General features: G+C 54.5%; 1 protein-coding gene across 3 annotated transcripts; it reads left to right on the forward strand.

Annotated features, from left to right (window-relative positions):
• Positions 1-407: 407 nt before the first annotated feature.
• Tfap2c (transcription factor AP-2 gamma) lies at positions 408-13,614 on the forward strand. 3 transcript variants are annotated; one of them, XM_040732986.1, is made up of 7 exons: positions 408-491; positions 6,165-6,650; positions 6,745-6,796; positions 8,409-8,625; positions 9,018-9,136; positions 11,199-11,343; positions 12,171-13,614. In XM_040732986.1, exons 1-7 carry the CDS (start codon positions 471-473, stop codon positions 12,454-12,456), a joined length of 1,326 nt encoding a protein of 441 aa, XP_040588920.1. In that variant the 5' UTR covers positions 408-470; the 3' UTR covers positions 12,457-13,614. The 3 variants fall into 3 exon arrangements, with proteins under 3 accessions (XP_040588920.1, XP_040588919.1, XP_040588918.1); XM_040732985.1 differs by lacking the exon at positions 408-491 and adding an exon at positions 4,325-4,617; XM_040732984.1 differs by lacking the exon at positions 408-491 and adding an exon at positions 5,290-5,981.
• Positions 13,615-14,439: the final 825 nt, after the last annotated feature.

The following is a 14,439-nucleotide window of genomic DNA, read 5'->3' on the forward strand; positions in this document are numbered from 1 at the left end:
CACCCCCCCTCATGTCGCTCACAGAATTCATTACTTCTTCCCCAATTCAATTCTAGCCAGATCTGGAAAAGTGGGAGGTATCTGACGTCAGATCAGAACCAGGAAAGCGGCTGAAAATTCATGCAAGTGTCAGTGTTTTGGGCCTTGGAAATTACATTTTCTTAAAGATTCTTTTTACACCCACCGTAAACATAAAAAAAAAAAAAAAACCTCCGAGGAGACCCTCGGCAAAGGTGGAGTTTCCGAGGGGGCGGGAGGGAGGCCAGGTAGTAGGAGGAGACCCGTCCAGGTGTGCCTTCCAATAGCGACAGCTGGCCTGCATGGGAATCTCTCCACCCACCCCTTTTTGCCTTTAAGAAATAAACGCTCCAAGCGAGTTTACAGCTCACGCCTCGGCCCTCGGGGAGCCCTTTCCGGCCGCACTTCTATCTTAAAGCCCAGCTCACCGACGGCTCTCGCGAGCTATCGCCATGAGTTTCCAGTTGCTAAGGGTGAGGAGTTTAGAGGGCATCTGAGACTGCAGACGCGGGCTGGGCAGAGGGTGACCGCGGGCGGTGACCGCGGGCTGGACGGGGCGTCTGCCGGCGCAGGGGCGCGCGCGCGCGCGCTGTGGTGGCGCCACCCTCGCCAGCCAGCCCTCGGCCACTGTGGGCCTCCTCTTCGCCTGGCGGCGACTAAGATAAGTGACCTAAGGCCGCGGGGCTCAGCTGGCCTAGAGGTGTGTGGAAGCCTAGGACCCTAGAAGGCCTCTAGGTATATGGGTCTCCCTCCTGCGCTCGGAGCGGTTAGGTCGCTCAGGGGACGCGCCCCGGGAGGCCTTGGGAAGGTGACAAGCCAGGGTCTACCTTCTCCGCGTCCGAGGGTCCCCGGGGGCAGGGCAGGGCAGGGCCGGACAGTCTCAGGCTTGTCTCCTTCGGGGTTCTGTAGTGTCTAGGAGAGAGGCCTTAGGTACCAGGCGGCTTTGCTGCTTGAAGGAAGTTTAAAACCAAATTCATCGTAGCTTCCCGGGAAGGAAGCAGATGGGTTTGGTCAGCGTTGGGCCAAGGAGTGCGAGCCCCAGACCTGGGACAGAACGGGGTCCCGGGAAGCCTGGTAGATGTCAGGATCCTCAGTTGCGCTTCATTTTTGCCCGTTTGTGAAGAGTTGCCTGGTCGGAAGACCCGAAGGCCGAGAAACTGCTTCAGGCCCCTGAGGCCTAGACTCCAGCAGTTCAGGGACCTGAGTGGGGCTGAGCCCCCGCACCTATGGGTGCCCGTCCTCTCGGCGTGGCGTTTATTCTGCTTGGAATTTAAAACTCAATTGGTATTGTTTTGGAGCGCCCGGGGATTGGTGTCAGCAGCACCCCTGGGCGTAGCTCTGGAAGCTCTTTGTATTTTTAAAGGTATGTATTCATTTGTCTATGCGCGCCTTCCACGGTGTGTTTGGCGGTGGACAGTTTGCGGGAGTCCGTTCTCTCCTCCCATCGTGTGGATCCCGGGGATGCAGCCTGTGCTTTTAAACGCGGCAGCAAGCGCCTTTATTCGCGGGGCCATCTCGCCGGCCCGTTTGGGAGCTCTTTAAAGTCATAGGTCCAGCGCATGCCCAAGCCAGGACAGGAGAGCAGGGCGTGGATGGACATCCTTCTCCGGAGATTTGCGGCAGAAACCGGATTTTAGGGCCCTGCCCAACCGGGGCAAGCGGTTGTTGACACAGGTCCTTCACTGACCCGAGGTGCGGAACAGGGCCCAGCCCGGCACGTGGCGCTGGGCTTTCAAAAGTGCCTGGGGGTCCACCTGCTCTCGGGAGCCCCTTCCCTGAGGTGAAAAGAGGAGTCTAGTCGCGAGGCTGTCCCGTTTATAGACAACTCCAAGCAGCCTTCTCTGGCCTTGCGTGGGGGGTGGAGTCTGGGACAGGAGAATGGAGCCCCCAAGCCGCGTAACCAGTCACCCTTGCGTGCTCCTTTGGAGGTGGTTCACTTTCGGGGCGCCGGTGGACTTGCACACACCTGGTCGCCTCGGTCTGGTTTCCTGGGCCATCATCTATCTGCTGGCTGGGCAGTGGGTCCTGGATTGCCAGAGTGTGAGTGACTGCAGGCTCCCTAGGGGGCGGCAGAGCGAGCCCCTGACAGCTTTCCACTCCCACTCAGTCTCTGCTTCGGCTGCCGGGACCTCATAGCGCGTTCCCAGCGGGAGGGGGAGCGCAGAGCGGGCACCTTCCCGGGTACTGGCTGCCAAGGGGCGCAGCCGCTCGCGGCCGTATCTTTCCGTGGGCAAGGGTAGGAGATGTGTTTAGAGTGCGGGAGCCAAGGGATGAAAAGTTGAGCTCAGGGAAGGCGGAAGCTTCCCGCACCTGGACTCTGTGTCCAGGTCCCACCCCCCAAAGCCCGGCGCGGGTGGGGCAGGGTCCCCCAGAGTCGCGGAGATCATGCGTGCAAGCCTCCCTCTCCACTGAACGCTGAGCTGTCGCCCTAAAGAGCGCGCGAATAGCCTTGTCTAGCGGTCCCAAGTCCCCCAGATTCCTGAGAGGCAAGCACAGACCCTCTCTCCTTTCTGACTCAAGAAGCTCAGGAGGAGAGAAGTCTCGGTCCCACTGGGCTGCTTGGGCTAGCGCAGTTGCGGAAGGAACAGCGAGGGCCTGGGATAGGGGGAGCCGCACCCCAGGCCAGGAGAGGAGCGCGTCCCCACCAGACATGGCATCTAGGGAGCCTTGGCTGCCTTCTGGGACCTGACCTTCCCGGTCTTGGGCACCACCATGTGGGCAACGCCGAATCCAATTCTTCCTGGTGCAGGTGCCCTCTCCTCCCGGGCCCTCTGTGTGTGGAAGCCTGGTGTGTGTGTCGGGACTGAAAGTCTTTTAAACTTAGCTGGAAAACCCCCTTGGTTCCCGCTTCCTGGGTTTGCTAACGCAACTGATGGGAAAAATCACCTTGGATGTGGCTAGTCTCTAAGGCGTTCTAAGGGAACGATTGACTTGAAAGACATCCATTTTAATTTCAGTTACTTTATTTTAGGCCTATTTGGGTCTAAAGAAATGCTTATACAACCCAGAGGAGTAGGAAGATGGTAAACGACTTTATTCTGTGGATAGGGGAGGCTCGTCCACAACAGGTCCTGGCCACCGGGCTGATAGGTATCAAGGATTGCATAATTGGTTTCGGAATCCAACCGAAACAGTCCCTGCCTCCAATTCCCTCCGAAAGTTTGAAGCCAATCTCCACATACTGTTAGGATCCACCAGCAAAATTAGCTCACGAGAATTATCGACCTTGTGTTTGGAATGAAAAAAATCAAGTTATAGTAATTGGGCCAATTTATTTCGTTTCTTTGAATTTAAATTTTTGAGTTAACACTGAATGTTGCATTGGGACTCGAGTGGTGAATCTTGGGGTTCGGCAACATTCTGTGGAAGGGAGTTTTGCTTTCTGCCTCCTGTGGGATGAGGTATGCCCATCTCTCCGAAGGTCCCCTCTCTGCACCCCCTCCCACTTCCCGGCCCCTCCTCACCCCACCCGCTCCGTGGCACTGAAGGTTTATTCTCCCGGAACCTCTTTTCCCGGGCGGGCGAGTTGAGGCTTCTGCACGGCCCTCCCGTGCCAGCCGCGGAACACACTCCGCAGGGCTGGGCACAGCAGGAGGGATGGGCCTGGGCGGGGGAGCTCGGGTCTCCTCCAGCGGCCGCCAGTAGGCAGAGATACACCTTCGGGCGACAGCGGTGACAACGCCGTCGTCCGACTTATTCTGAGCAGGCTCTCCGGTGAGTTGCCTCTTCAGAACCGGGCGGCGTGGGCGGGGGCGGACAGCTGGGGGCAGACTGTTCACACCTCCTCCTCTACCCCAGGGGCAGGACAATACAGCACCCAGGGAGAGGGGAGGGGGAGACTCTAGGGCATCCTGGGGCTTCAGCAGCTTCCCGGCCCGGTCCTCGAGTCTCTGTTGGAGCGGCCGGGGTGGGATGTCAGGGAGCCCCGGGGGTTGAGACACCTCGGAGTGAAGAGTCGCCAGCTCTCAAGTGACATCCATCTTTTGGAGGACGGAGGAGGGTCCTCGAGGTGGGGAGATCCCGGTTGTCAGCTCCGGCGCTCTCAGGCGTGCAAGGGGGCCGGCATAGGAAGCCGCGTTCGGGTGCCCAAGCCTGGCAGGTCTGCGATTGTCACAGACCGCCCACGGATGCCCCTGCGAGCCCCTCGCGACGCCGATCCCCGCAAGACGCCTGGCAGGGTGCGGGGCGGAGCTAGGCAGGGACTGGCTGGGGGCTGCCCCGCCCGGCGCCTGGGCCTCCGTGCCGGCCCCCGGGGAGGAGTTATGATAATTTCCTTCTCATTAAGGCGTTCGGGTCCCCCCGGCTATCGCCGGGACACACTGTGAGGGTGAGGCTTCTCCGGTCCACGGCTGCGGCCTCTACACACCCACGGCGGCCACTTCTACACGCACAGCCACCGATGCGCGTCCAGTGACCAGGACAGCGAGGCCCGCGCGTGGCGGGGGTGGCGGCAGACGCCTGGCCACCGTGACCCCGATTGTGGATTTACCGCTCGGGGGGTTGGGGGAGCCTGGATTTAACTGGCGACTGTTTTGGGGGACGCCGGACGCCATGTTGTGGAAAATAACAGATAATGTCAAGTATGAAGAGGATTGCGAGGTGAGCGGGGGGCTAGGGAACGCAGCCCCACCGGTCTGAGCAGTCCCCGGGCCGCAGGCCGAGGCTGGGGACGTCCGCGCGGAGCCCTCACCTCTGGGCGGGACCAGGGCCAGTGTCCCGGACACCCCTTGGCCATCTCCTGAGCCCCTTGCTGTTGAGTAGGGTCTTGTCCCTCGGGAACAAGGCCTGGCAAGAGCGTGGCAGACCCACCCGCAGAGCTCAACAGTGGGTTCCTACGAAGCGCACGGCCCCCCCCTTTCCGTTTTCCCCGAAGAGAGAGCGCCCTGTCTCCGACTCTCAGACGTGGCTTTTTCCCACGAAGTCTGTCCAAAGTGTCCACGGAGGCCTCCCTGCCGGCGACACCTTTGCGGAGTTCTTCTGCAAGGCAGGCTTGTCACCTGCCCCGCTACCTCCTCGGGAAAGGAAAAAAAAAAATCCAAACAACTGCAGCTTGGTTTTCAAGAGAAGTGGGGGCTGGGGACTCTGGGGTGGGGGTGAGGCCAGATGGGGCCTTGAGCGCTCGCGAGTACTCAAGCCTGTCGGACAGGTTGAGCTAGAGTTTCGGAGAGTAGGAGGGAGGGAGGCGACGAGCGGGAAGAGGAAGAAGACTCAGGCGGCGCGAGGCGAGCGCCGAGGAGAGAGGAGCCAAGGCGGCCAGGCTGCGGGAGCGCACGGCGCTCGCACGACCTCGAGGGGCTGCCCCTGCTTGCAGACACGGGGCGCTTCCGCTAGGGGGCGACAGTGCCCCGCTCCTGTGTCCCCGCTACCCTTGTGACCCCCGGGACCGATGAAGACACATCTTTTAGGAATTAAGTCTGACCGCCTTGGGGCGAGGGGACGTGCGCAGGCAAAGGTTGCCCAATTTGGCAGAGTCTTTTCATTCCTTCTCTGCAACGGGAGGTGTGAGAACCTTGACCGTGGCCCGGCTGGAAGACTTCACTTCCTAAGGCGCAGAAGGCACGGGCCTGGCTAGCAAGGATCACAGCTCCCATCCCGCGTGTGGCGCCCCCGTCTCTCCGGACGACCTAACCTATCTGACCTTACCTGGGAGTGTCACTTCCGCAGCGGTCTCTCCTCTAAGGAGTGAGGGGGATGGTCCTTAGGGCGGAGGAAGCGCGCTCTTCGCTCGCACTGCGCATTATCCGCGCCGGCTGCCAATTTTGGCGCGCGGCTGCAACATGGGCGGGCTGGCGGGCGAGCACACTTTAAGCCGAGCTCGCCGCGCGCCGACCCCCTGGGGCGCGGGCTACCGCCCCGGCCGCGGCGTCTCCGGGAGGGTGGCCTGGAGCTCGCACTCGGCACCTCCGAGCGCCGCCCGCAGCTCGGCCCCTTCGTCTGTGTGCCCGGAGGACTCGTTCCCACAGGTCTTAGACTGGTGGTTTACAACGAAGTCCCTGGGGCGCATTGTCCCCGGGTGCCCTAGGGCTCAGGGCGGGTCGAGACGGGTGGGGCGAGCCTGGTGGGGCGCCTAGGTGTCCCTCCCTTGGCTCGCCCGTTCGCTGTAGCAGGGTTTCGTCTTAACCGGGCTCCTGCTGTTTCTCTCCCAGGATCGCCACGACGCGAGCAGCAATGGGAACCCGCGCATCCCCCACCTCTCTTCAGCCGGACAACACCTCTACAGCCCCGCGCCTCCTCTCTCGCACACCGGGGTCGCAGAGTACCAGCCGCCCCCCTACTTCCCGCCGCCCTACCAGCCTCTGGCATACTCGCAATCCACCGACCCCTACTCGCACTTGGGAGAGGCTTACGCTGCAACCATCAACCCCCTGCACCAGCCTGCGCCCACAGGCAGCCAGCAGCAGGCTTGGCCCGGTCGACAGAGCCAGGAGGGGGCTAGCCTGGCCCCGCACCACGGCCGCCCTGCTGGCCTGCTACCCCACATTTCAGGGCTGGAAGGGGGCGCGGTGAGTGCCAGGCGGGAAGCCTACCGCCGACCCGAGCTGCTGCTGCCTCATGCGCACGCCCTGGAAGCCGCTGGCCTGGCCGAGAACTTGGGGCTGCATGACATGGCCCATCCCATTGACGAGGTGCAGGTGAGCAGCGGGGGACTAGGGGGGGCTACCTTATCGCTTCTCTTACCCTCCAACCACTCCACTTTCCCCCAAACTTGTGATTTTTCCCCCCCAGAATGTGGACGATCCGCACCTGCTTCTGCACGACCAGACTGTCATTCGCAAAGGTAAACATCGATTCTTGGTGCGATCCCAACCTGTGAAGCTGCCCCTCTTCCGTCAAAGCGGGGCGGGGAGGGGGGTATTAAGCCACCAGGATGGGCATCTAATGGACTAGGGGCCTGGTATTAACGCCAGACTACTTTTGCAAGAGTAGAAAGACCGCAGTATTTTCTGACCTGAAAGGAACTGTGAGGAGCTGTACATTTTAAAGTTTTTTGGTGGTGGTAGCTTTTGAAACAGCTTCCTTCTCTACTTAGCTCAGGCATCACAGGCTGTATTTTAACTTGAAAACGAGACCAAAAAGACACAGAAACAGCACCTGAGTTTTCTGGTCTGTCACAGTTTTTAATTGTTGAACAAATTGACTCCGTTTTACCTTTTAGAAGTAAAGTCTTGCTGGGCGTTGGTGGCATACGCCTTTAATCCCAGAGGCAGGCGGATCTCTGTGAGTTCAAAGCCACCCTGGTCTCTAGTGTGAGTTCCAGGACAGCCTCCAAAGTAATACAGAGAAACCCTGTTTCAAAAAAAAAAAAAAACCAAAACAAAACAAAAAAAACGAGTAGTAAAGTTTTATTGCTGGGGTTGGGAGGGGGATCTGTATAGAGGTCAAATTCCAACCAACCTGCAACCTGGCTGCGGGTGACTGCATGCGCTTTTAATCCCAGCATTCAGAGGCAGGTGGATCTCGTTTGAGTTTGAGGCCAGCCTGGTTTTACAGAGTGAGTTCCAGAACAGTCAGGGCTACAGAAAGAAACCCTGAACTCCTGGTTGACAGGCTTGGCTTGGGGGCAAGTACTTTTACTGCCGAGCCATCTCGATGCTGTAGAAGAATTCATCTTATTTCTTCTCATTTGAGTATAGCTATTGGAGAGGAGGCCTTTAATTCTGACACTATTTAATCGGTTCCTCCTAATATACTGCCTTAATAAGGACAGCCTTTAGGGATTTTATAGGAGGGAGGGGAAATCGGATTACAGTGAGTGGGTGCCTCTTCATTAAGTTGAACACATTACCAGCATGATTGAGGGGGAAAGGAATCACCCTGAGTTACAGGAAGCTGTGGACTTGAAATTGTGAACTACATCAGTAAATTGGGAGAGGGTGGGGTGGGGTGGGGAGAAAAACCTGTGTGTGGGGAAATGAACATATCCGAGTAAACTTAAGCAGATCTGGTTAATCTGTATTTCTAAACTCCCTGGCTGCACTGAAGGATTTGGCTGCTGATCTAAATGAGTCCTGTGGTTTCTGTTCACTGGTGGGGGAGGGGGGGATGCCATTTATTTCGTATTGGAGCAGTCTTCTGAAAGCAAATGTTTTAATTAAACAGATTACTGTGGTGGCCAGGAACTGGGAGAGAGGGGGAGAGAAAAGGGTGAAAAAAAACCAACTCCATGCACGGAATCTCGACTAATTAAGGTTCCAGAGGTGTTAACTCACGATTTCAGATTCCAGTCTTTGAAGAATGAATATGGCTTTTAAAAAGCCTCCCGACATAATGTAGTTCTGCAAGTGGTCTTTTCTGAAGGCCGACCCACCTCAGCTTTGGGCTGCTGTTTTGATGAGGCCTCTGCCCCCTCCTGTTCTGGTGACAGACCCGTTCTGCTGTCCTCCCCACAGGACCCATTTCAATGACTAAGAACACTTTGGGCCTCCCCTGCCAAAAGGACATGGTGGGATCTGTCATGAACCCCAGTGAGGTCTTCTGCTCCGTTCCTGGAAGGCTGTCCCTGCTCAGCTCCACCTCTAAATACAAAGTGACAGTGGCTGAGGTACAGAGGCGACTGTCACCACCCGAATGCCTAAATGCCTCGCTCCTGGGAGGTGTGCTCAGAAGGTGACACATGTTCAGGGCCCCCTGGGGGTTGGGTAGTCTGGGCCTGGAGGTATTTTTAGCATTTATGTAAGTTTCATAGCTTAACACTGAATTCTAATCTTTAGTAAAGAGAGCTTTTTAGTGCATGTCTTCTTCTCGAAAGTTCCAAATGCAGAAGGTGCTAAAACATCAGTAACAGGTTATCATTTGAGATTAAGAGGCAGCAGCTGCACCGAGGGGGGGACTTCTAGTGTTTTGTCTCCCCCCAGGGAGTTTCTTTGGGAACTGCTAACTGTAAAGGTTTTTCTGTACCCCTTCCTACTAGTTGCAATATTCTGGGATTTTTTTTTTCTTTTTAGGGGGCGAGTTTGTTTTTTATTCTTTGAGAGTAGCCAACATTCTTTTTCACACAGAGCAAAATCCAAAAACGGAGGCCGGTCCTTGCGGGAGAAGTTGGACAAAATTGGGTTGAACCTTCCAGCAGGGAGACGGAAAGCTGCCCATGTCACTCTGCTGACGTCTCTGGTGGAAGGTCAGTGTGGCCATGGTTCATTTTTTACTGACTTCACGGCTGTCGGGAGTAAGCAGTTACTGGTATGAGTGGATCACATAGAGAAACGAAGTTTAGACTGCGTCCGTCACAGGGAACCCTAACACATAACCCGACCATGCATTCTTTACGCCTCTGACTGCTTCTATGTGTTGTTTGGGTGCGTTTCACTCAGAAAGTCAGTGTTACCAAAATCCTGATTTCTCTGAACGTGTGAAATCATACGGTGGAAAGGGGCAAGATTGTTTGTAAAGTAAACTAGCTTTGGGGAGTTAAACGGTGCAGTCTGTCAGTGGTGTGCCCTTAAAAGTCAGAATTTCTGTTTTCTGGAGTATTTTTCTGACTGTGGGGTGTCAGGATCCTGCTTTTATACAATGGACGCGGCTCAACCCGCCGTTTCTTCCCGTCCATCAAAAGGGGATTTTTGGAATGAAAGCCGTGGTCCACAAATGAGCCCCTTTAGCCATTCCTGAGGTCATAGCTGTGTCCAGTTTTTGAATGGAGACACCTCCCCCGGCCGGAAGACAGCCAAGAATGCCATGCAGCATTTAAAGAAAAGTAAATACTAGAGAAAGAGAGAGAGAGAGAGAGCCTTGGGCCCCTATGCTGTCAGCCCGGCCTCACGCTGGCTGGCTGGCCGGCCGGCCTGAGGATGGCCACAAGAAGTGGTCTCTCCACAGCAGAGCTGTCCTCAGCCTTTATTTCCTTCCCTTGCCGCCGCACCGTGTGACCGCGGTGCTGAGGGGGACTTGGCAGACTCTGTGGTTCTCCCCCCCGCCCCCCCCACGCCTTTTCACTGTGCCTTTGGAGGCCAGGGCAAGCAAAGGCCTGACTGAGAAGAGCTGTTTGCGTGAAGAGCGGGGTTCTGATGAGACGCTGCCAGGTTCCTTACTACAAGTTTAAATGGATCACTGTTCGGACATTGACACCTGGGCTCCCACTCAGCCGCAGGCCGGCCTCTCCACAGGCCCCGATTTAGTTCTCCCGGCCTGAGCCCCGAAGCCTGGTCGGCTTTCCTTCTTGCTGATGTTGTTGTTTTGGGGAGACAGGGTTTCTCTGTGTAGCCCTGGCTGTCCTGGAACTCTCTGTAGACCCGGGCTGGACTTGAACTCACAGATGCTCCTAACTCTGCCTATTGAGTGCTGAGGTTAAAGGCGTGCGCCACCACTGCCTGGCATCGGGTCACCTTCGCTGAGAGAAGAAACCGTGATTTTTCTCCCCGTTACTCTGCTCCCACTCCCCCACCCCTAAACTTGGACTGGGGGTGAGGCTGTTTTTAGTTAGGAGGCCCCCAACCTCTACACTCTTCCTAGTATTACTAGTTGGACCCGGGACCCATCAGTCTCATTTCAGCCCAGGGTGGCCTTGAACCTTAGGCTCCCAAGTGTTGGGAGTGCAAGCTTGTCACACTGCCATTCTTGTTCCCCTTTCTTTTTTGTTTTGTTTTTTTTGTTTGTTTGTTCTTTTGAGACTGGGTCTCCCATGTCCCAGGCTGCCTGGGATTTGAATGAACTTGAATTCCTGAGTCTCCTGCCTTCAACTTCCTAGAGTTTTGTTTGTTTGTTTTCTTCTTTTTAAGGAGTGGTGGCATACACCTTTAATCTTAGCACTGGAAACGATATCTCTTGAGTTCAAGGCCAGTATGGTCTACATAGCAAATTACAGGCTAAGCAGGGATACAGAGTGAGAACCAGTCTTGAGAGAAAGATTGTAGTTTACCACAGTGTGAGGCATGGTGGGCGTTAGAGGAGATTCTGCCCCAAAACAAGAAGAGAACCAACTCCTAAAAGTCGGTTCTCTGACCTCCACACCCAAGCAGCAGCATGGACAATTAACAAGAAGGAAGAGGCTGGACAGAGGTGTGGCCCACCTTTAATGCCTGCACTTGGGAGACCCAGGCAAAAAAAAAACAAAAAACACAGACAAGGAAGCATCTAATGACACCTCAAAGTGCCCTGAACCTGGTTTCATTTTAGAAGAATAATGAACTGTGCTGACCACAGCCGTGCTCAACCCTAAACTTCTTGGGAACTACTGATTACAGGCGAGGCCGTCCACCTGGCGCGGGACTTCGCCTACGTGTGTGAGGCTGAGTTTCCCAGTAAAGCAGTGGCTGACTATTTAACCAGACCGCACCTCGGGGGACGAAATGAGATGGCCACCAGGAAGAGTATGCTGCTAGCAGCACAGTGAGTATTTGGCTCCCGCAGGCCCCGGGCCTCAACCAGAATTCTCTACCCCTAGTAGAGTGTGGAAGCGGGAACCTCGCTGAGTTCTCCGGCCCGGGTGGTGTGGCGGCTGCTGACTCAGCTCCGCAGTCTCAACACCCTGCTTGCTTACTGCGCTTGCATGTATTCAAGACTTTGTGTACAAATTCTAGCTGAGCAGAATTTGCCTAGTATGCAGGAAGCTAGGCCATCCGGAGCGCCACGTAAAAAGGGAGCTAGCTGGTGTGCGGGGGGAGTGGAGGCAGGTGGAGCAAAAGGTTCAAGGTCATGCTCAGTTACTTAGTTCCAAGGGCTAGCCTGGGTTGCTGGAGCCTGGTTCTCTTGGCCTTGACCAGGTGGCAGGACTTAATCCACTTGTCTTCTCTCCTGGCAGCTGAGATGAAGGGAGATAGTGTTTGGAGAATTCAGGCCCTGGCGTTCAATAGATGCCAAGTGTGGGGTGTGGCAGGAGAGGTTAGTGTGGGCTATCTCACTCAGGTTAGTGTGGGCTATCTCACTCAGGTTAGTGTGGGCCCGGGATATCTCACTCAGAGGGCTTGCCTTGCACGTGTGCAGGCCGGCACATCATAAACCAAGAACAGGGGTAAATTCTGTAATCTTGGTGCTGGCGAGGTAAACCCAGGAAGACTAAAAACCCAAGGTTGTTCTTGGCTCCTTAGTGGGTTCAAGGCCAGCATCCACCTTTTGAGATAAGTACAATCTCCTTTTCAAGTTTATTCTGATAGGATCAGGAGGGATTTAATTCTCTCAGGAGCCAGGTAAAGTTCACCAACCGACTGTCTTCACAGGCAAGTGTGCAAAGAATTCACAGACCTTCTCCATCAAGACCGAACCCCCAACGGGAACAACAGGCCCACTCCGGTCTTGGAGACGAACATACAAAACTGCCTGTCTCATTTCAGCCTGATAACGCACGGCTTCGGCAGTCAGGCCATCTGCGCTGCTGTTTCTGCGGTGCAGAATTATATCAAGGAGGCTTTGATAACCATTGACAAGTCCTATATGAACCCCGGAGACCAGAGTCCTGCTGATTCCAACAAAACCATGGAGAAGATGGAGAAGCACCGGAAATAATGCGGAGTGCATGGAAGCAAGAGAGGGAAGGGAGAGGACCCTTGGGAGCAGCAGCCCGGGCAAGCGGTTCTCACCCACCTCGTCCTGGACCTGTCTTCTCGGAGTCTTTGTGGTTTTTCTATTCAACCCTGGACATAACTATCTTGAAGCAATTTGCCTTGGTTCTTTTATTCATTAAAACATTTATTTTTTGGAAATCTATTCCTTCTCTGAAAGGTGCTATGAGTTTTGGAATCCCTTTGTGAAACCCCCTGGGCTAACGAGAAACCCCACTCTGAGCTGAGCTGCTGACACCGCAGAAGGATGTGGGAGATGAAGGGATCAATCGTAACTTACTTTTTTTTCAGTGTTAAGATACAATGTTTGACTTTTATGTCCACTGAAATATTTATCTAAAAAAATAGTATTTAATCTAGCTTTCCCCCCCCCCAGTGATCACACCTTCTGGTAGGAGGCAAAGGTCGATGCTCTTAGGGGCTGTTCACGGTGGTATGTGACAGGCTTCCAGCCCCATGCTCAAAGGGGTGGGGGTGGGGTCTCCTGGTTCTAAGGAACCTGAGAATGAAGCCCGCTGATTGTTTCCTGCCTTTAAAAAAAAGATGTTGAAAGTTTAAAATTCTTTGGATAGTAAAGTTTTTTTTAAATGACCTGTTCCTTTAAGGTATAGAAGCTTTATTTGCATATTTATTTCATGCCTTTTTTTTCCACGTAAACTTGAAGAGGGTAGGCACACAGCAGCGCCTGTCATCCCCAAGTCCCCGAGGAGGCTCTGTGTTGAGAGACTGTTGAGTGTACAGATTTTATTTATGCATAATTTAATGGGATCTGTAAATACTTCTTATGACTTTTTGAGAAATGGGATTCGATTTTAATAATAACTTTTAATGGTGGTGGGTAACATAGCACCTCTAGATTTTATGCATACGCACACAGGGTATTGAGATTGAAGCCTGATGCAGGTCGGCTCAGGCATGATTTCATTGGAGCTGTTTAGAGAGCTATGTCCAATATCCAACCTGTTCCTTCGGGCTGAACCAGAAGAGTAGAGAATAGTTTGTGTGGGTGAAGTATGGATCGGAATTGAACTTCTATGCCTGTAAGTGCTCACTAAATAATTGTGTGTATGATACCTGTATAATAAAAATATTCTCCATAGAATCTGTGAAAGTCTGGTTCTGACCCATTTTTTCCCTCCTCGGCCCCATCAGGGCTAACTTGAGACTTGAATGTGGCTTAGTTAATTATATAGATGGAGTATAAGGAAGTCTTGGGTGCTCTGGAAGAATCCTGGAGTTTTCTTTCCCTAAGGAGGCTCAGGGTCTTTCGTGTTCTCACCCCGAGTCCCTCAGTTCCTGAGTGTCAGCTCGGGGGGGGTGCAGGAGGCAGGGTGGCGCAGTTGGCCATTGAGAGGGGGTTAAGTTTTTTTTTTTATTGTGATGGTCCTCCAGTATGTTCAGCATGTGCTCATGTGGTACCCCAAGCCTAGGGCCACAGTTTTGAGAAGCATTAGTAATCACCGAATAGGACTTTCACAGTTGCTGATTGGATGGGCATGAGGTCTTCTTCACTGGTGTTCCTTGGGCAGGTCTTAAGGGGGGGGGACTTACATCAGTGAAGCCCACGAGTGGTGACCTGGGGCGTCTGTTCAGTGACACTAATTCTCCATCACTGGGAACAGCGAAGGATCTCCGCTTGGGGTTTCGTCACTTTGTCCGACTGTGGGGTGAGTTAGAAGCAGTGCAGGAGCCTGTGGGGGCCAGTGTGTTTGCTGGGCGTTTGGAACTTAGATGCACAATGCCTGTACTTGGTTTCTGGTTCAAGTGGCCTGGCGTAGCCTCCAGGAAGTGAGAGGTTAACAGTTTGGCATGCTTGGCTGAGCTTCAAAGGGAAGTGGGGGCAGGAGGATTTTCCACTTTGGATAAAGTCATGGCTTCGGCTCTGTTCTTGTAATCCTTAATTCCTGATTCCCTCCCCAGTGAACAG

Source organism: Mesocricetus auratus, unplaced genomic scaffold (assembly GCF_017639785.1).
Source record: "Mesocricetus auratus isolate SY011 unplaced genomic scaffold, BCM_Maur_2.0 Super-Scaffold_100028, whole genome shotgun sequence".
Classification (NCBI taxonomy): Eukaryota; Metazoa; Chordata; class Mammalia; order Rodentia; family Cricetidae; genus Mesocricetus; species Mesocricetus auratus.